Source organism: Artibeus jamaicensis, unplaced genomic scaffold (assembly GCF_021234435.1).
Source record: "Artibeus jamaicensis isolate MK-2021 breed Jamaican fruit bat unplaced genomic scaffold, CSHL_Jam_final contig_477, whole genome shotgun sequence".
NCBI classification, from domain to species: domain Eukaryota; kingdom Metazoa; phylum Chordata; class Mammalia; order Chiroptera; family Phyllostomidae; genus Artibeus; species Artibeus jamaicensis.
This window is the reverse complement of record NW_026521854.1, coordinates 188,949-211,373: the sequence shown is the minus strand read 5'-3', so window position 1 is coordinate 211,373 and position 22,425 is coordinate 188,949. Positions and strand designations below refer to the sequence as shown.

Below are 22,425 nucleotides of genomic sequence, written 5' to 3'. Positions count from 1 at the left end.
ACATGGACTCCATGGGCTTCTGTTACCAACACAACAGTGGGAGGGTGGTGGGTGCTTCCCTTTCATTTTTCGGCCTGTGTAGAAAGTCATGATGATAAACTAAGTGTATCTTTTGGGGGGTCAGGTCATATGGAGATCCCACCACTGATTGTGAACTTGTCACTTTATACCCAGCAACTCACATAGGCTGGAAACATTAAGGTAGTCAGGTGGAAATATGTCAATGGCATACTAGAAAGATGCTTGTATGTTGACCAAAATACACTGCTTAGCATTATTCTCACAACAGTGTAAGCTAGAAGTGGTATCAGGAGCAGCAAACCGTGGACCATGCGCTAAATCTGACCCATGCATATGAGCTGACTGGCTTCTACATTTTTAGAAAGAGTGTTCCTCCCCTCAACCCTACTTAAACAAAGAATGAGTGACAGAGACCATATGGCCCCACAATTCCTAAATGTCTAGGTATTTAAAGAAAAAAAAGTATTCCAGCCCCTGGTATACATTAAATAGAGCTTTATTCTTTTGTTCAGCTAGGAACATCCCTCTCCTCCCCCATTTCTAACAATATCTCTTGGAAGAATGAATGCATTCTTGACTTGCAACAGATGAGCTTGCAACACACCCAGCTCATTAGCTAGGGACTGTCTGTGCCTCTCTGTGTTTTTTGTGCCCAGTGCATCAGTTGCAGGGAGGAAGTGAGCAGTTGCTGATGGTGATCAACAGGGTGTATGAGATGACTCTCAGGCTCCCCAGCAAAGCGGGTTCTGAAATCTCCTTTGGGACCTCTGCATTCCTGAGGTCCTTAAGGTGTCAGTAACTGCTGGCTTTGCCTTATGTGTCACCCTGTTGATGAGTCCCTGCCCTGCTTATTCCCTTAGCTCTGTTGCTGACTATCTAGGGAGAGAGAGCAGAGTTACAGCAGCTTGTTGTTTAGCCAACGAGAGCAGCATAGACAAATATGCACTCAGCGCCTAGAACAGTCTTGTACTGCCCAGCTGCTGAGCTGTACCCAGGGGGAAACGTGGATCAGGGATGAATCAGTGACATGAAAGCCAGGGTCTCAGGAGATACAGTGGACTTTGGGGATATTGAAGGCTCATGGGAAAAGGAGTCAGAGGCTGGATTTGGGCGATTCAAAGAAATCCTTAAACCTCTCCCTAACCCCCCCCGCCCTTGTTTCTTTATATGCTAAGTACACATGATCTATATTATGGACTAATGCTCAGGAATGACTTGAGATAGGCAGAAGTGCTTTAAAAGGTGTGAAGTATTTTATCATGGGAGGAAATATCAAACTCATGCAGGGATTTTTTGTCTTCACTTTTTAAATATTGCATCTGAATGTACCTACTATTATTCAGGCTTTTTATGTAATCAGTGTCTTTATTTTTCCCTCCAGATACAGTATAAATTTGCTCGTAGATTTTTTTTTACCTAATTAAGTCTGTGTTTTTCACAGTTTACCAATATCATTTCCAGCTGATAATGTGGCAAAGTTGACTATGACTTGGAGGGAAAGTAATATAACAACTCCCTGGCCACATGAAAAGGAAAGATAATTACTTTGTCTTTGGACATGAATAAGCATAGTTTTAAGGCAACTCTTTGCTTATCAGCTGCAGTGATGGATTCCTGAACCATCCATCCTGCTTTGAGCAATGTCCAGGGTCAGTCTTCTTTCTCCCTTTCAACAGCTCCCTCCTCAACTCCCATAACCTTCCTTTCAGGCAGGACACTCAGTAATCTGTGCTGCAGAGTGAAGAAGAAATGCCATTCTCCTGCACAGAGCAGAGAGGTCCATCCTCCGCCCTGGTGACACAAGGGACTGGGGAGCAGGACTGCGGATGTGCTGATGGAGCACTGGCCAGGGGCTGGGTGCCCTCCACTGAAATCCTGACTTCTTTTGGCCAGCCCAGCCCCCGGCAGTTATCTCCTGGCAGGGACCTTGCAGTGGGGGGCCATGGCTGCTCTTGCTTTTTGAAGATGGTGGACCTCACAGCAGTCTGGGCTCGGCCCTATTCCACAGCACACTCTGCTGACAAGGAGCAGATGCCGACAGTGTTCCAATTGGGCTTGACTGGACCTGTGTGCAGGTGGTTTCATGGTCAAAAGTCCTGGTAGTGCAAAAAGAAATTAGAGTAACAAGTGAGCACACCTCTGAGGTTGTTGCCATAGTTACCACCTCTGCCGTCTTTTTCATTACCCTGTTTTTGCTTGCAGAGTTTACCTTCTATGCGCCTGCAATCCCTCATCCCTTTGCTGATGGGCACAGCTCTTTCCTGAATTGAATCCACAAACCCTCATAGGCAGAGGCAGCATCATTTTTGGCAAGAAGACCTGAGCAGAACCAGCCCCAGAAACAAATGAGACTCTGTGTCAGGCTGTGATTAAATAGCTGTGATCCAAGGCTAATCACCTTCCCAAGCAAATAGTTCCTAAAATGTCCCCCCAGGCCACAACCATGAAACCTACTGGGCCAGGAGGCCTGTGTGATGGGTCACTGTGGAGGGACAGCCAGTCCTTAGAACCTAAGCATTCCCTTGTGCAAGGAAAGCCAGGACCAAGGAGGTGCCATCCAATAAGCTGACACAGCTGCCAACCAATTCTCCATCTGCAAAGATTGTCTGGGTCTCTGGCTACCTGGAGCTCAGCACGCTGAAACCATGTTTCCAAGGTGACAGAGATAAGAGTGTTTGACACACTCTGAGCTCTGTGTGCTCCTGCTGATGCCTATAATTTCTTTTCTCTTTCTCCAACTCAAAAAAAAAAGGCTGGAATACAGCTGATAAGAATGATGCATTTGTTTTTATTTACTTTAAAAAGGGACAGACATACTTCCTGGAAGTGTGTGATGAACAGTGGGTGGCAACTGGTAAAGTTAGCACACTGGGCAGTATGGTGTATTTTGTACCTGCAAGTATGTCTTGCTGTTCTAGGCCAAAGCAGCTTCTTTCAAATTCTCTCATAGATACAGCTCCTCCCACTTTGATATAACTTATCCTTCTTGTAAGGCCTTAATACCATTCTGGGCCATGCTCCTTGGAACCAGCCAGGGGTGCAATCTGAGAGTTAGAATTATAGACACCAACCCTGGCTGGTGTGGCTCAGTGGATTGAGTGTTGGCCTGTGAACCAAAGGGTCGCCAGTTGGATTCCCAGTCAGGGCACATGCCTGGGTTGTGAGCCAGGTCCCCAGTAGGGGGGTGCATAAGCAGCAACCACACATTGATGCTTTTCTCCCTCTCTTTTTCCCTCCCTTCTCCTTTGTCTAAAAATAAATAAATAAATAAAATCTTTAAAAAAAGAATTATAGATACCAAACCCTTTCATTTACAATGACCTGCTGTTGGGTTTGGCTAGAATGAAGATTTTGCAGAATATTTACTGAGGTTAGTTGGCAGGCAAATCCCAAGGAAAGAAAAGAGTAACAAGTCTGGGTGTGGTCTAGTGTCCTCAGCATACTCAGCCCCAACCAGGGGACTTTTACCTGCACTATTTATGAGTCAGGGGCATTGTGAAGAAAACAAAACAAAACATGCATACTTTAGTGTTAGGGAGGGCCAGGAAGGAATGATGGTTCCTCCTTGGCCCTGAGCCAGTCCTCAATCACTCTTAACTCTCAGGTCTCAGTTTCCAAACTGTGAATAATGGAGTTGCTATGAGGTTTAGAGACAACGGGTGCAAAATGCCCTGGTAAGGCCTGGCCCACAGTAGCACCTAACAAAAAAGCCTTAAGAAAATATTTATTTCCTCAAATAGCACTGTCTACTATGGATGGACCGGTTCAGGTGAGAGTTAGAAGCCTTAATATTTTGGAGAGTGTTGGCATGCACTGAATGATTATAGGCAGGGGTGGTCTTGGACGCAACACGACATGGGCAAAAGGAAGAAAACTGTTACAAGTGTAATGCTTTCTTGAAATCCTTGCAAAAATTTGGGGGCATTTTTGAATAAAGAGATTCAAGTTCTCTCTTAATGCGTGCAGTTTGAATTGCAAGAAAAACTCATATTTTGCCTCTCCCATCATGTCAAGCTGACTTTTTGTGATTTTGAGACAGTCCTACAGCAACTGCTTTTTTGACACATTAGAGAAGACATTCTGACCACTGTTGCCCTGGGTAAATTCTTCAAACTCCAAATAGAAGCAGTAAACATGTGAGTATATATATGACAATCATCTGTTTAACTGTGACAATTTTAGATAGTTTTTGGCATGCTCAAAGGTACAGAGATTTTTGTGGACGAGTAAAAAATAACTTGTATATTGTTATCCCTCTTTGGCTAAGTCTTGGGTGACATTATTAATTTCCTGTAAAATTGGCATGTTCATACATAATACCATGTTATGGGAAAGGAAAGCAATGTTAAAGTTTGCCTCCCTGGAGGGAGAGGGGTCAGAGAAGAGCATAGCAGACAATTATTTATGGATAATTTTACACAAGTACAATTGTCATGGCTTTTATCTGATGACAGAAACATCCTGTAGTTGTTTACTTTGATGAGCTGTGGCACTAATGCTAGCTTTCTGGTGACCTTAAACTTTCTAATATGTAATATTTAAATTTATTTGTAAAGGTGTTTAAAGATCAGGTGTATTTTGCTTAAGAACTATTACCATTCTCTTATAGGGAAGCTCTTCTCATAAGGGGGGTCTTGCAAAAGGGGTTGGTTAAATTCAGATTCAGAGGGAAGTTCTCAACGATGAAACTTCTCTTTCCCAGGAAGGCAGAGTGCAGTGAGGCTTGCACACTCGCGTCCGCCCTGGTGCCTACAGCCCTGACAGGTCACCCGCCTCTGGTAGAGCTGTTATGGGACATGCAGACAGACCAGAAGAGTCTAAAAACATAGCCAACATCTAACGCCAGAGCCCAAGCATGAATATGTCAGGACACCTGTCTGGTCAATGGGAAGACTCTTCAGCGAGAGATGAGAAAGTGGCAATATTTTATATCCAAACACAACCAAAAACCAAACTCCAATCCACATGCAACCATACCCTCCATGGCAATGTGCGAAGGTATGAGTCTGTCAGAAAGACCTAAGGAAATTAAAATTTTTCTGTCAGGGAAGAAGAAAAAGATGATATAGGCCATATTTTTGCCATTAAGGTTAAATAATGGCTACAACCTACTTCAAAATTCTTGGTGGAAATCACCTAAATGTGAAGAAATAGGCCACTGAAATCATCAGTAGTCTCAGGCCAGTGATTCCAGTCAATTCTTCCAAAACCACAAATCTCATTTTAAATTCTTACTGTGGAATTTGAAAAATAATTTAACTTTTACATATAGTTACCACCTTAATCTTTAGTAAATATACCCAGTTATTAAGGTTTACCAAAATTTGGTATACATAAAACCAAAAAGCAGCATGCTCCCCAGGTACTTGTAGAAAGCAGAAATAGATGAAGTAATTGGGTTACTGGATCTTTCACCAGAATGAATGGGCATCTGTCAAAAAGTCTTTGCAAACTCCTGCTTTTGATGGTTTTTTAGTCAGTATTCTCCCAAGCTAAGCAGGTGTACCTCTTGAATGACAGGAAGCACATACTTGGATCGTAAGGCTCAGTCCTGCTGCAGGTGCACTGGGGCCTCAACCCTCATTCCCTGTGCATTAGTGAAGCAGCTGAGAAAAATGGAAGTTAAGAGGTGCCTTTCAAAATATTATCAGCTGTGGATTTTCATAATGGAATTCTGAAAAAGTTAAGTGATTTACAGAGAAAGTTCTCTCTAGGCCATGTCAAAAGGGTTATGGAGTAATTTTGCAGCCTCTGGTTTAGTGTGGAATTAACACTCACCCTACCCTAACCTCTGGATCTTTATGTTATAAAAGAAGCTTTCCTACATCTGAACTTGGAACTGCTTAATGGAATTGTGTCCAAGGTAGTTAGGTTGAAACAATGACCCTCCTCTGCACTGCCTTCCATTAGGAACAGCCAGCCTTCTGCTGACTGGTGCTTTCAGCCCATCTAGACCCCAAGTCCCTTTTAGTTCAGAGACAATGAGTGCCCCCCATCCCCATCCCTAAGGAATCAGGAGCAGTATCTAGTCAAAACTGCCCCAAAAGGTAAATCTCATGGTCAAGTTTCACCAAGCTGAGACACTGGATGTATCAGAAATGGTGAAGTTTAAAACTTGCTCTAAAAATAACATGCCTGGGTATCAGCCATCATGGTAAGGCTCTTCCTCCCCAGGCCTGAAAATAAAATCCCCTCACTCCATCAAGAAATAGCTCCAAACTTAGAGTGTGCACTGAAAATATTCCTGATGAAATCATAACCCTATATTTATAGTCTTTTGGATTGTGCCTGAACTTCTCTTTCCCATGGCGTATTCCAATGAAGGGGCCGGCTGGGAAGAGCGGGCTCAGAGGATATAAGAGGGTATTAGCTTCAGGGAAGTGCTGCCTGTCCTAGGTTTGAATAGGATGGTTGTGTCACATCCTCCTTCCTCCCTGGGCCATACCCACTGCCCAAGAGTTGGGTCTCCTCCCCCACCCCATTCTCAGATGGTCTGGTTGGCTGGTCCTTTCTTGTCATCCAGGAGGAGTGAACTGGCCTTTCTCGTGGAAAGGGGAAGGGTGCCTAAGATCATTCTGCCTTTCTTCTGACCTTTCCTGTCCTCTAGACTTCCTCCCCATTCTCACTGAGGGAGATGGTGTGAATCTTAACGGTCGGCACTTGGTGGTTCTCTCCCTGGTGGGGGGGTGAGGGCCCCACACAGCAGCAGACCTGCACAAAGCCTTTACTTCGCCCCCGGGCTGTGCAGGCCCTCGGGTCCTTGGGCACTTTGATCCTGGTAGATCCTCGGGGCAGCGAAGAGAAGAACTTCCATTCACAGACTGCGTCCGTCTTGGAGATCTTGTAGAAGGTGTCTCCTGAGCCCACGGGGATGCGCACTAGGTCCTTGTGCTGCCCCTCCAGGGTGTGGCTGGGCGGGTGCAGGGTGTAGCCCAGAGCCCGCTGGGAAGACTGCTTTCTGCGGAGGCACTGGAGTCTCAAGACGTTCTGGAAGGCCTTTTTAAACTCTTGACTGGAGCATGGGTATATAATGGGGTTGATGCAGCTGTTTAGGTATCCGAGCCAGAATGCTATTTTAAAAACTGTTTCAGAAGGCTTGAAATCAGGGAAGAAAGACCCTGGAAGAAAACACACAGATTCGTACTTATTATTTGTAAGCCAACTGGCCAATGGTCCGGGAAAATAAGCAAACAAACCAACAAATATCCTTTTACAAAAGGATATTTGTAAAAGTTTCAAATGATTCCAAGTGCATCTGAGTTTCTCGCATTTCACTGATCAGCCCAGATGAATGTAACTCCTCGCAGTATCCTCAGGATGATTCTCACTTGTCCACATGTGCAAAGTCCATTACAGGGGCAGACCCAGTGCAGAGGGTCACACTGTCCTCCATGATACAATGTCCCTTGATGTCCACTGGGAAGCTTTACATAATGAAAACTTGAAACCTAGGCTGAGTCTACATATGCAAACTGTTTTGCCTGAATTTAAAAATAAGTTGGAATTCATTCAAATAACCCATATAAATATGGGGTTATTTGAATATTCCCTCTGTTCTTTAAAGCAATGTTATATAGACACAGCCTAAATAGTTATAAATGCCTTCTCTCCTGAATGTTGTTGGAATTGTATATTTTAATGAGAAACCAAAATTTATGGAATGTTGGCTTTACCAGCTTTTAGCCAGTGTATTTTCAAAAACACTGTAAGTCCAGTCGTTGACCTACTGTGTTTAGACTTAGATTTTTGATGGTGTGAATTCAGTAGAAATGGCACTTTGAATTTTGATCTTCTCCTGGACTAGTGATTTGTGGTATGGTGCTCTCTTGTGATGCTGGGCAGAGGCAGCAATATGATTTTGCCCAACTGTAGGCTAATGGAAATGTTCTGAACACATTTAAAGTATGCGAGGCTAGGCTAAGCTCTGATGTTTGGTAGGTATGGTGTGTTAAATGCACTTTTGATTTGTGATTTTTTTCAGCTTGTGGTAGGTTTATGTGGATGTAACTCAGTGGTCAGTTGAGGAAGGAGTATTTGTATTTCCCTCTGGTGCTGTAATATGCTTCCCTGCTCAGCGTACTCCAGTGGCCACCCCTGCCAAATCCTTACAAAATGCTTGCCAATTGCTTGACAGTCAGGATCCTCTACAGCACTCAACACAACCTAATCTAGCTCTTTAACCTCAAAACTTTTACTCAAACTAGACTCACTACAAATTTGGAGACAAGTCTCTGATCATTTTTTGCTGTTGTTCTCTCGAGTTGGGTCCTGATGTCTGAAGTGCCCTTTTCCACCCTCTTCACCTGCTCAAGTCTTATTCATTAGTTAACAAAGCAGGAATGCAGTTCCAGGCCTCTTTAAATCTAGAGCAGTAGCTGTGACAGAGCTGTTGGCAGCAGAATAACAAACATGGAACCATAAAAAGGGAACAATGTTGGGAATTATCTTACTCAGTTACTTGATTTCTAAATTACAAAATGATGATTAAAGAGGCTGTCCCCACCTGGTAGCTGTAGCACTAAGACAGTGATACATAAGGGGACCCAGAACCCCCAGTCCAGTTGTCTTTATTCTCTGCAAAGCTTTTGCTTTTGTTTCAGCTCAAGGCCTTGATTTTATGCCTTTCTTTTTCTCTCTGCTCTATGGACCCCACTAGAGCCACAACAAATTGATAGGTGTCCTTAAATCTAGCAAACAATACTCTAAAATTTAGTGAAGGATCTCATAAATGTAAGCAAAGAGTAAACTTAAGTATTGCAAAGGTGACAAAAGGGCACAGAGGTGACAGGAGTGTTCACTGCCCCTGACACAAAATCCCTGCTTGGTTCAGCCTGTCTCAGAGGAGTGACTACGCACATGCACACACACACATGTGCACATGCATGATGGTTGTGAAGTGAGAAAGTGTTGTTCTTTAGCTCCAAAGCTTTTAACGTTTTCCTCTAATAGAATTTACTTATACTGAGTGCCTGGTGTAAGCCAGGCTCTGTGCTAAACAGTTTATCTATAATATAACCATTATTAGTAACATCCTCATTTTACAAATGAGAAAACAGTGGGTTGAATAACTCAACTAAGGTCACTCAGGCAGCTGGTTGCTGGCATAGGTGGGATTTGAAATCAGACTGTCTGATTTTAGGGCCTACTTACTTTATGGAATCTCAGAATCAATTTGAATACTACATCTCTTGGGAAGGAAGATGGTGAATAGAGTGATGAAGTGTACATTTGCCAGAAGCTAAATTAGAAAGGTGCTTTTTCTTTTTTCTTTTAAAATTTGTGTTGGTTTCAAGTGTACAGCATAGTGGTTAGACAATCATCTACTTTACACAGAGATCCCCCAGCAGTGCCAGCACCCACCGGACCCCACACGTAGTTATCACGACATTACTGACTGTGCTCCCTGTGCTGCACTCTGCATCCCCATGACTGTTCTGTAACTACCAGTCTGTGTTTCTCGGTCCCTTTGCCTCTTTCAGTCATCCCCCAAACCCCCTCCCCTCTGGCACCCCCCAGTCTGCTCTCTGTGTCTATGAATCTGTTTCAGTTTTTTGTTCATTTATTTTGGGGGACGATGCTTTTTCAAACTTCATTTGAGATGTGGATAAAGGGGTAAGACCAACAGGACTGGTGGTTTTATGTATGATCCAGTTCCAGGAAAAAAATCCTTATATTATGATGCCAATACACGGTCCAATATTTCTTTCTAATGACACAGTAGTGACTTAACTGCAGGAGTCCACATCACAGAGGCCTGCCTTGGCCTGAGTTTCATGGGCATAGGTGAGCAAGGAGCGCCAAAACCTACCTTGTCTGAGAATTTTACCATTCTATAAATTGGCTAGAGAGGGGGGTACATTTTTCTGATCTTAAGAATTTTAATTAAAAGAAAAAGAAAAACACATGAGGCATGGATGTGAATGGTAATAAAGTGATTTGGGATCCTTGGAATTTCCCCTAATTCTGTCAAGAACACTCTTTTGCTTATAGAGCCCAGATCTGTGTGCACAAATATAAGCCTCCAATTTCCTTTTAGTTCATCTCCCCAGCCCTCTTCCCCTCCCTTGAGCCCTGCTTCATTCCAGGTCTGGCAGACTGATAGCTGAGTGCCTGGGATCCCTCTGCTGTGGCCTTCTCTGTGTCCACAGCTTCTGAGATAAATACTGGCCCCCTCTCCAGGTGCCCTGCTCAGAACACCTGCTTCCTTGCTGCCTCTGAGCCAGAAGGAGAGAAAGGGAGAGGGTTAAAATAAATTTATATTCAGATCTAAATGTCAGTATCCAGCTTTAACCTCCCAAGGATGTTGTTTTGCTAATCCAAGGAAATCTCTTTTCAAACAGTAATTGAGAGATGCTTCTGGACCAGAGGCCTTCCCTTAAATGTCATCATTTGGTTTATCCTACTAAGTGGCCCCTACCTATGTCTAAACCCAGCATGATTTCCCGGCTCCCACTCTGAGCATTCCACAGGGGCCGGTTGTGGGATCCGCTTCTCCTGCTTGTATTGTCTGTCCCATCTTCTGGTGATTCTCTTTCAGCAGGTGCTGGGTGGGGTTAGGAGAGGGACTCGTGACTGTATTTCCTTCAGGAACTTTCTAAAAGGTGTTTCCTTGCTACTTGCACTCTTCACATCCTTAGATCTCTCTTGTGCCTTCATTTTCCCACCTAGGAAGGGGAGACTGACCTTGGAAAAGGCTGTGGTTGCCTGATCCCAATCAGGGTCCCCCATCCCACTAGCTCCTCTGTCCAAACATGTGCAATCAGGGGCTGCTCTGAACACTTCACTGTTTCTATGCCAACCTCACTTTCTTCTCAGATCCCTCACTTCTAGACTATGATGATGATGCTTTGTGGAGTTGGAATCCCACTGAATTGAATTCCACCTGAATTGGAACTGAATCCTTCTCCTCCCTGTCCTTGCCCATGGTGGCATGGAGCACTGAGGTCAAACTGTCCAGTTAGGGATTGATGCCTCTGGCCCAGTCACTAGGCTGTGAACTTGATCTGAGCAGGTACCATGTTAGCTTGCTTCCTCATGGAGCTCCAGAACCTGACACAGTGCTGGCCTCTCCAGCATATCCTCTCAGTTTCTGCTCAATGCATGGCTGGTTCCTTAGCTGACTGACTGAATGAAGGCATGTGTCTCCCTGATGATTCAGGCCTCTCTTTCCCAGTGGGGCCTGCCTTTCTTCTCTGCCTGATGACTGAAGACCTGGGCCCCTCCCTCTCCCCTCCTCTCCTTCTGTTTTTCCTTCCTTCTTTCTGCTTAGTTTCTGTGTAGTCCTGTGGTTTTCTCTGTGATGGTACTTCACTTTTTTTTCTTGCTGCATTAACTGGTGTCTAGTGTTTCTCATCATGCTTCACAGAAAGATCCAGACTTTTGAACTGTTCACATGAGCATAGGGACTTCTATGTCTCTTGTCCCCAAAGGTATGTTGTACTCCTCAGCAACCTCTGCCCAGACTCTGCTTCCAGGTTGGGTTGACCCTTTATGTAAATCAGCCTGGTTTAATTCTTAAACTTTGGAAAATCCCCAAGCCCTCCAGGACTCTTCCCTTCATGGAGTTTCCTTCCTCTATCTTGTCTGCAGCAGGATCTGTCTTCTCTTTAAGACTCTCCGAACACCCTGGTCAACTAGACTCAACTCACTTAGGAGACCCACATTGGCCAGATTGAGATAAGTGGAACACCAATTTATGCCTGAACACCATCCACATCATCACCGTTGGAGGTTCAGAATCGCTACCTCCATTGTCGAGGCCTCTAGATTCCAAAGGGAAGTGGAACATTGTGATTTCAAATGACACCACTTATATATCATCACTCAATGTCCTCTCCCTTGGGAACATTTGACTTTTCATTTCTGATCCTAGCTCATCTTTAGACTAATGATGGGGACACCAGTAGCCAGTCTAGTGAAAACTTGGTCACTATAGTCACATTTTAGCTACAAAGTTGCAGTCAAGTTTGCTCTCAATGTCCCCAGTACAGGAGAAAAACATTTTTTGGCCAATGTGGGTCTCTTGAGTGAGTTGTTTTTACCAGTGAGGACAAGAGTGGAGTTCTCAAATTCCAGCTTGGCGCTGGTCATTAGAAGGTCCCTCTTCCATTCACCTCTTTCAGAGCCAGGGAGGTATGGTGCAGAGGCAGAAAACAGTGAGTCACTATTCCTGGCCCCAGCCTCCCAGCTTCTCTGTTTCATTTCACATTCCTGAAAATATGTCATCTTCATGACAATTTTGAGAGACAGTGGGTTATAATAAGCCCTAATTACCTAGAGTCATGGAATGCTAGAATGTGAAGATGACTAGAAACATAGACTAGCAAGCACTGTCAACCCTTTTTTGGCAGATGAAGGTGATCTGGCTGAGGGAAGGAAGTGGTTCCCACAAAATCACTTGCCTTGCTTGTGGTCCAGTCAGGACTAGCCCCAACTCTGCTCTGCTTCCGCCACTTCTGCTCTGATCATGTGTGCCATTCAGTAACCCCACAACAGCACAGCAAGTGTTCATGGCAATATGTCTAGCTATTAACATAGGATGACAAGTTTTCCAGAGATATTGAGAAAGAAGGGGGTGGATAGTAACATCATGAATAACTACCTTATTTACAAAGTCATAATGTACTGTTCAGACACCGGAAAAAAGGAACAGTGGGTGATGATCTTGAAGGGCTCATCTGTAAGGTGTCACACTGTGAAAACTGGAGTCTAATTGACTCCAATTAAGACAATGCAAATTCCTAAGGAGAAGCTGATGTTACACAACCATTGGAGAAAAAAATAACCCTTAATTGTTTCTCCTTTTCCAACCCATGGTCTCTCTGTGTGTATGGTACCAGTCCAATGTGACTGGTATGCAACCAACAAACAGACAAAAGACTCAAGTGGTCACAAAAATGGGTAGCCAGGTCCCCAGGCCAAGAACTCCACTTCCAAGCACCATTCAGGCCAAATCAGCTGGTATCTTCTTTCCAGGAAGAAACCCCATTGAATTAAACCCCAGAGAAAAGCTGTAGGGTTCAGAGAGTAAGGATCTTATTATCCTGGAGACTAGCTGATGCCTCCATGCTGGGCCACTGTTTCGGTTGTCACAGTGACTCACCTGATTCCTCCCAAGGTCCACCCAGGGGCAATCCCTGGGCATCTCAGCCAGAAAGGAGCCTTTAGTTGTCTACCTATAGTGGTGGTCAGAAATCTCTAAGGATTCTGGCCAGATTAGCTGGGGACTAGAGCCCTAGGCTATCAACCCACTACTTATGGGGATACTTCCCATGAAATGAAAGTCTGTCTTTGAAATGCACACAGATTAATTTTCCTGAGAAGAGGACTTCAACTTCCATTGTCCTCTCATGGTGGTCTTGGGGACACAAAAAATGTCTAAGCCTGCCCCCCAGATCCCCAAAACAAGCCTCTGGTTGACACCCTGTACTTAGCCCCTATGTCCTGATGAGAGCATCAAGTTCAAAACTGGGCAAGAGGAGGTTAGCTCAACACCTGTTTGAAGGACCTGCTCTGTTCTTCTATTACACAGAGCTTGTGCCTCCCAGTGGGGAGAAGTGATTGGTCTCCTGTGAGAGGTAATATGTTGAGTCTTTTCTGAACTTCTTGGCAGGAAGCCTGAGCAGTAGTCAAGCTGAGGAAGGATGGAGGCATGGGGGTGGGGGAGATTTAGAGAGCAGGGAAAATGATGCATATAGTGTTCTGGGTACACAGCACTGGGCAGGACAAACCTGAAGCACTACTTGGACTGCCCAGTGTGGGGTAGGGATGCTGTCCCCATTCCCTGTACCCAGGGCCTTGTGTGTGTTGGCCTGTGGTTACTATGCTATGATTACTGTTATCAAGAACTACTGGGTCTTACAACCCAGGCAAGGAAAGAGGTCAGCTGGGGGGATTTCTTCTACCTCACACTCCTATAAGTGGGAGACTCTCATGAGATCCTTCTGTCTGGCTGAGGGCAGCCCTCCAGATTTAGGAGTTTCAACCTGAGTGAGCCCAAGCTGCTTGGAGTAAAGTTCTTCAAAATGTTTCTCTCACCAGTTACCAAAACCCCAAACCGTAGTTCTCCTTTTGTAAAAGGGGACCATGTCTCCCAGAACATGCAGGTTCTACCCAAGCACCCACGGTAACTGGGAAGACTCACTGTGCTCATTTCCTCAGGAGATCTCCTGGTGCCATGTGCTCCATGTTGAAATGAATAAATAATGGAAATACTTTCAAAAGCTAGCACAGTTTTCTCCCTTTAGTTAACAGAAATTTAAGACTTGAGTCAGGAAAATGCTGACAAATGTCATCATGGTCTTTTATGGGTTGTTGCCTCAAAAGCGATCTCCTTTCATAAACCAAGTTATTTTCCAGACTTTTCCACCTTCATTAAAGTGTTTCATGAGTCTCACATTTGAAACATCTTATTGCTGTACAAATGCTTTCTGCAGTCATCCAGTTTAAAGAAGAGTAGTTTTCAAACACACACCAGTTAGTGTACTCTAGTTCTTTTATGGGTTGTAAGTTTTCTTCTTTCAAAAGAATTTCCCACCCTGGCTTGTGTAGCTCAGTGGATTGAGTGCAGGCCTGTGAACCAGAGGATCACAGTTCGATTCCCAGTCAGGGTACATGCCTGGGTTGCAGGCCAGTTTCCAGCAGGGGATGCATGAAAGGCAGCCATACATTGATGTTTCTCTCCCTCTCTCCTTCCCTTCCCTTCCCTTCCCTTCTAAATATAAATGAATAAAATCTTTAAGAAAAAGAATTTTTCTTCCCCTCCTTATGATGAATAGTTTTAAGATCTACTCTCTTAGTACCCTTCAGATATACAACACAATGTTGTTAACCATAGTCACACTGTTGTACATGACATCCCCAGGACTTGCTATTTATTTTGTAACTGGAAGTTTGTACCTTTCAACACCCTCACCCATTTTGCTTACCTTCTGTAAGCTTTCCTATTTGGGTCTTTTCTTTGACAGTCTGTCTCAGCCTCCAGAGTGTACAAGAGCTTCACAGCGTCAGTGCAGACATGGGGTGGGCTCTGTTGCTGAGCGAAGGTGTATTTGACCCCTCCACCTCTTTGTCTCACATTTCCACTGGTCACTGGGCCCCACTGATGTTTTCTTTGGACCCTCCATCAGACTTGGCCTTTCCTTCCACTCCCATCCCTGGACTCTGCCCTGGGGCAGCAGAGCTCTCTTCTCGCCTAGCCTGGCTCATAGCTAAGCCAGCAGTGCCTGGCTCACTGCCTTGCAGCTCTATCAGGATGGTACTGCTCAGAAATTGAGGCTGCTCAAGACCAGGAGTCAGGAAGGCTTCGATTGCTTGCTCAAAGCTGGGCGAGTCACTTTACCTTCCTGAGCCTCAGTTTCCTAATTTGTAAAATGAAATGTGTGGTTTTTAAAAATTACTTTATTGTTGTTCAATTACAGTTGTCTGAACTTCCCCCCCACCATCCGTGCCCCCCCCAGCCAAACCCACCTCCCTCCCTTGCTTCCATACTCCCCCTTGGTTTTGTCCATGTGTCCTTTATAGTAGTTCCTGAAAACACTTCTCCCCACTGTCCCCTCCCCACTCCCCTCTGGCTATGGTTAAATTGTTCTTAATTTCAATGTCTCTGGTTATATTTTGTTTGCTTTTTTCTTTTGTTGATTATGTTCCAGTTAAAGGTGAGATCATATGGTATTTGTTCCTCACTGCCTGGTTTATTTCTAAAGTAAAATGTTTTGACCAGGCCTTCATTACCACCCCTTCCACCCTGTAAAAGCATATGTTTCTAGGTAAACAGGACCTGTCAAAAGGGAAAAGCAGGCCCCTGTTAGGTGGCATGATTGGGGAATGCTGGGAGATGGCCAGGAGGGAAGATGGCAGACTAGTTGGGGGTGGGAGGGCACAAGGTTTTGGGTTGGGTTTGGGGGAGGACATGTTGATGGCTATCCTGGAGTTTGGCCTCTGAGCTAGAGAGACAAAAGGGCTGGGAGGACATGGCCACTGGCTGCTGTCATGAGGCACACCTGCACAGGGGCACATGCATGCTCCAAGGCCCACAAACAGTGTGGTACAGTGAGGAAGAAGGGCTTTGGCTCTTTTTGTGCACAGGGCACAGCATGGGCCCAAGCTTCCAAGCTCCCTGATTATGTGGGGGCTGCACACATGCATGTCCATGACCTGAGAGGTGATGGAAGTGGTCATCTTGTTATCTGCAAGGGGATGAGACACAAATGCATGCAAGTGATTGAAGCCATAAGGGAAAATTCCCAAAAATGACTAAAGGGAAGGGAAATTTTTCAAGGGACTCAGTAATATATTAAGGGAACCTCATAATAGTGAGATCTGCCAAGATGTGTACTGTGCTTTATGTTTTTGTTGCTTGATAAGATGAAGTTCAAGCTCATCACCTTGTCATTCAAGGCCCTCCATCATTTGGTTTTACCAGCCTTCCACAAACTTCTCTCCAATTATTCATTAACTTGACAAGTAAGCTGCTTAGCACCTTCCCTGAGACAGACAGTGTTGGAAACACTGGAGATAGAAGGGTCAGGAAAATGCACAAGGGTTGGGGCCTTGGAGTTTGGGCATCTGTGGGAAATTCTATGAGTATTTCCCACAGATGCCTGCTAAACGATTTGTGAACGCTTTCTTCTTGCCATGGTAGACTTTTCATTATAACTTTGTTACTCCCCACAGGTGACACTGGCCTTAGCTCATCCTGTTGCTCCTTTCTCAGTGGCCTGTTCCTCTCTTGTATTGATTCAAACGTAAACCAATCCAAATGTTCTACTTCAAAGCTGTGTTCAAATCCAGCTCATCCAAGGCCTCTGCCTTCATTGTGCCTGTTTTTGTACCATTTCCCCTAAGTGTTTAACCTTAGTTACTTTTCTCTATAGCACCCTTCACCACCTTCTACATGTGTTTCTCTCTGTGGTCCTTTTTCTTGAACATAAACTCCTTGAAGCCAGAGGTTTCTGTATTTTTTAAATTATTTATTTATTTAATTTTAATTTTTAGATTTTAATTAGGTTTTTGTATTTTTATTTTACTGCTGTATCCTCAACACCTATAACAGTTTATAGCACACAGATGGTTCACAGGAATACTGTTGAATGAATAACACATTCAATCCTTACAATTTTAATCTCTTCAAAAACACACATTACTTCTTACCCTTCCTTTCTCTCTCCCTCAGTGATGAACAATTCTCAGTGAATGTTTATTGAGTCATTGATGGCATTTGTTGATGGAAGAAAATGACATTTTGACTAAAACTCCTGCCTCAACTACTTGCAGCTGGAAGTGCAGTTTCAAAGGAGAAAGAGAGCCTGTCTTGACTCACATTCTGACACTTTATCTTCCCAATCTTCAAGACATTCTTATATGCATAAAAACAAAATGATTCTACAAATAATTTCATGCAGCTCAGTCATAGCACTTCATAAAATGGTTCCTTCCAGTACTTGTAAAGATGTTTTACAGGGTCTTGCAGGAAAGGCTGCCATCTGTAACTAAGACATGGTAGGCATTGGCAGCCTATCATGCTTGTGGGATGTGAAGTCAAGGCCAAAGACCACAAATCTGAAGCAGTGACATAAACAACCAAAATCAGTCATCCCAGGAAGAGGCATGGGAGTTTTTCAGGGCAATGTCCTTTCACACTTGGTGTAAAGTCTAAGGCAGATTCCATTCCAGAGTCCTGCCTATGAGGACATGGGTGAGCTGTCTGGTGCTTATGTACTGAGAGGTGATGAACTTTTGGTTCTGTACTTCCTGTAAAGATGCCAAATCTGAGTTTTCTGAGCAATCCCTACTTAGCAATAACATACCAGCTCCTCTCACTTGCCATCAGGTCACCCAGAGTCATGTGTCTTGATACTGTGCTCATCCTTCAGGAAATCATATAGCTCTAAGGCAGAATATGAATAACTCTTTGTTTCACACCCTTGTACACCCCCCTATCCTGCCTGGGTTAAGCCAGGGAGAAGGATGGTTTATGGATCCTGCCTGCTTGTTTTCAGCCTTAGGCTTAAGCTGGACCAGCCCTACAGAGGGCCTGACCTCCATCAAAAGTGGTCAGTACTCAAAACGACATAACATGTACGCACAGGCATTTTATAGCTTATGTTCAAAATAGAAGGTATCTTTTTGGAAGCTATGATTTGGCTTTTAAATACCACTGGGCAAATCAACTTTAAAATACAGGAAGGGATGGGGAACTTTACTTTTTAATTTTAAAAGACAAAAGAGTATGACATTGTTTTAATTAAACACATCTTTTAAAAAAGATTGACCATGCCTTTGTCTTTCATAATTAATGCAACATGGAGAAATCTCAATTTTACCTGCAGGGCACACTCTCATTCTTTTCAAACTTAACCAAGCCTCCTGCTGTCTCAGCTAAGAACTGTTTGAGGCTCGAAGGCAGGTGTCCCTAACCCCCTGGGCCACAGACCAGTACTGGTCCAGGCCTATTAGGAACAGGGCCACACAGCAGGAGGTGAGCTCGAACATAATGTGCTTGAATCATCCTGAAACCACCTCACCCCCACTACAGTCTGTGGAAAAATTGTCTTCCTTGAAACCAGTCCTTGGTGCCAAAAATGTTGGGTACTGCTGCTGTAAGAGAGAAGACAGAGGTCAGAGTAGCACATCCATCTCCATGGCTTCAACTACCATTTTTTCCTTGATGACTCTCAACTTTCTGTCTAGACTGTATCTGGCTCCAAAGCTTCAGTTATACACACACAACTATTCCCAAACCATTTCCTCTGTCACATAACTGAACTGAACTCATCATCTCTCACAAACCAGCTCTTTCTTCTCTGCTTCACCCTTACTAGATGGAGTCCCTTCCCTGGAGTTGCCCCAGCCAGAAACCCACTGTCATCCTCAAGCCTTTGCTCTCCCACCTCATCTACCACATCCAAGCACCCAGTCAAGACCACTGAACCGCATTCTTTGTCACCACTTGTCCTAGCTCTGGGCACTGTCGTCTCTAACTAAGATCCTGTATCAGCTTACTAACTCAGCTTCCTGCTTCTGGTCTTACCTCCTTCTAACCCACTGCCCGCAATGTAGCCAGAGGGATTCTGAGAAAACAAACCTGATTATTACCTTTAATTAAGTCATTTCAGTGACTCTTCACTGAATTCAAGGTCAAGTACTAATTGTGTACTAGGACTTATTAGGTCTCCAGGTCTGGGAGAGTTACAGTACATTTTGACAGTTAATTAGTCAGTAGAGTATGGTGATCCAAGTGCTCATTCAAAGACTAGTATTATAGAAAAGTAGAAAATTATAACCCATAGGCTTTGAACATTTGTGTAATGTTTAACTGAGTGACGCCATCTTTAGTTCACTAGGATGTCGTTTAGGATTATAGTACTTGATGTGTCACAGTTTAATCTTAAAGAATAAACATGTGGTTTCCAGAAGGCAGTGTGCCCACTAAAAAGCCTTCCCAAGGCCAAAGAATAGGAGCCACTCATGAGTTTCCAAATGTTCTAGTGGCAGTGGTGACAATGGCTCAGAAAGTTTTACAAAACCTGAAACCCCTGAGTCAGGAAAAAAAGCGCCTAAAAGATAAACAGGGAAAGTGGTCAAGAAAAACCAAAGATGGAGACAAGTGCATCGGAGGCTACCTAAAAGAACTGATGCTGGTGCATGGTGGGACTCTGTTACCAGAAACAGTCAAGATTCTAAGGAGAGGTTGTTCCTCACTGTTGGGACTCCCCTCTGAAGTGCCCACCCAGTATTTGCTCAAATTAGGTGAGTAATGCAGAACATAACAGATAACCACAAGCAGTTTCTGGTCCTGCCTTCTGCAGCAACCCCAGCTCCATTGTGCTCAGGTTGCAGGTACAGGTGGGGAAAGCACACCTTTCACTTGGCTGTGGTGGTCTATTTGTCTCATTCTCTCACTCACAGAAAATTTTCATGGGGAGAGAAGAAAGCTATGATAGTTCATCAAAATGAATATAATGATATTTGTTGTTTTTGTTTATTCCAACTTGATTCTGGTGTTAGAAGTTACCGCTACTTCATGTCTTAAGATAGGTATCAGTGTCAGAAGCAGCTGGCATAAGAACATGTTCGAACCTGGGGAGTCTGGCAAGTTTCCATCCTAATGTTTTTCATAAGGCTTATGTTTATCAAGAAAAACTGAAGAGGGAGGCTGCCACGGGCAGGGAGAGCCCCAAGAAGACACACACATGGGTCCAGCTTGGAATTCCAACCGCAGGCCACCAGCAGTCAGAGATGGAGTAGGGCTGCCCTGGAAGTCAGTCATCCTGTCTGTGCAAGTCTCCTAGGATAGGGTGGGTAACCACTCACTGAGGTGGCATACTGGGGACTCAAGCACCATAACACATCCTAGTAAAATACTCTTTAAACTTCCCACCTATTTATTTATAATTGTTCAAATTGGGTGAACAGTGTGTGTTCAGAAGCCTCATTACACTTTACTCCACTTTGGTGTACACTTGATAATTTTCATAAGAAAATGTTTGAAAATTAAAAAAGTAATGAAAGCATATAATTACAAAAACAATTCACTTATTACCTGATTTACCCATGCTATTATCTGCATTTCTAAGTTTCTGAAAACTTAAGTGAGATGGCTCTCTAATTCATCCAACTGAAAGAACAAATACACTTAGACTGCAGGGGACACAAACCAGTGAGACTTCGTTCTGACCTCCCAGACCCACGTGAACCAAGCCTGGTAGAGATGGACCAGTAGTTCACAGCACAGGGTACCACCTAAACATCATAGGAGTGAGTCAGTGGGGAGAGAAGCGTTCACAGAGGACAGACCCCAGGGCAAACAGGTCCCTCATGTGGCCTCAGAGAATGGATAACATGTGGACATATAAGACAAGGGAGGGGCGGGTGCTGTGAGTGGAGGGAACCAGGCAAAGGAAGAGTGCAATAAACCTGGGTGGAAACATGACTCAATGCGAAAGGGTGGCTGAGAGGGAAGAGGCCCTGGGAATCAGGCAAAGGTTTGTAATTAGATGCATAATCTACAGCTTCTGCACTATATGCTCACAGAAAATTATTGGGTACAGTCTTGTTTTTAAGGCAGATATGTTCAGGAAATATTACAGAGGTTTATTCACTCACTGGGCAAATACTTATAAAACAGAGGTGAAACTAGAATCGAGTGTGAAACAGAGTCGTGTGGCAGCATCAGTCCTCACAGCTCTCTTCCAAAGGGGCTGCTATGTGGAAAATATATTCATACTAGTACCAAGACATTATTTGCTTTTTGCTCTCATTGCTTTGTGAGAGTACGGTGAGATGCTCTGGAGAGGAAAGGCGGCATTGTTACGGTGGCAGACTGAATGCAGAAGCAGCTAAGGAGGATCTGACTGTCTTTTATAGCCAGATAGAAAAGTGATTTGCAAAAATCTAAATGATACTGCTCTTTTCACTATTTCATTTTAGTTTGGAAAATACAATTTCTTTCACAAAAATGTTTTTATTTAGGTCAAAATATAATGGGTTTATTTTGTTATTTTTTTTAAACTTTTTTATTGTTTATGCCATTACATTTGTTCTATTCCCCCCTCCATTCCCCTCCACCCTGCATACCCCTCCCCCACCATTTCCCCCTTTAGTTCATGAACACGTGTCTCAAATTCTTTAGATTCTGTATTTCCCCTACTATTCTTGCCCTCCCCCCTATCTATTTTCTATCTACTGTCTATGCTACTTATTATCTGTACCTTCTCCCCCCTTCTCCTCCTCCCACTCCCCTGTTGCTAACCCTCCATGTGATCTTCATTTCTATGGTTCTGCTCCTGATCTAGCTGTCCTCTTAGTTTGCTTTTGTTTCAGGTGTGGTTGTTACTAACTGTGAGTTTGCTGTCCTTTCACTGTTCATCTTTTTTATCTTCTTTTTCTTAGGTAAGTCCCTTTAACATTTCATATAATAAGGGCTTGGTGATGATGAACTCCTTCAATTTGGTCTTATCTGAGAAGCACTTTATCTGTCCTTCCATTCTAAATGAAAACTTTGCTGGGTAGAGCAATCTTGGTTGTAGGTCTTTGGTTTTCATGACTTGGAATACCTCTTTCCAGCCCCTTCTTGCCTGTAAGGTCTCTTTTGAGAAATCAGCTGACAGTCTGATGGGAACTGCTTTGTAGGTGACTGTCCCCTTATCTCTTGCTGCTTCTAGGATTCTCTCCTTCATTTAAATCTTGGCTAATGTAATTACGATGTGCCTTGGTGTGTTCCTTCTTGGGTCCAACTTCTTTGGGACTCTCTGGGCTTCCTGGATTTCCTGGAAGTCTATGTCCTTTGCCAGATTGGGGAAATTCTCCTTTATTATTTGTTCAAATAAGTTTTCCACTGGTGGCTGTGCCTTTCCCCCTTCTGGTATCCCTATAATTCGGATGTTGGAACGTTTAAAGATGTCC

At 43.9% G+C, this 22,425-nt stretch overlaps 1 protein-coding gene across 3 annotated transcripts in view; it reads right to left on the bottom strand.

Annotated features, from left to right (window-relative positions):
* Positions 1–1,235: 1,235 nt before the first annotated feature.
* ADRA1A (adrenoceptor alpha 1A) overlaps positions 1,236–22,425 on the bottom strand; it is an 87,821-nt gene continuing 66,631 nt past the window's right edge. The window contains exons 2-3 of one of the 3 annotated variants that reach the window (XM_037167124.2): positions 6,733–7,139; positions 1,236–2,117 (exon numbers count right to left, since the gene is read on the bottom strand). In XM_037167124.2, the coding sequence (XP_037023019.2) occupies positions 2,109–2,117; positions 6,733–7,139 (416 nt within the window). In that variant the 3' untranslated portion in view covers positions 1,236–2,108. Of the gene's footprint in view, positions 2,118–5,321; positions 7,140–17,116; positions 18,619–22,425 lie in introns of those variants that run through there. The other 2 variants (XM_037167123.2, XM_053668171.1) reach the window with 2 other exon arrangements.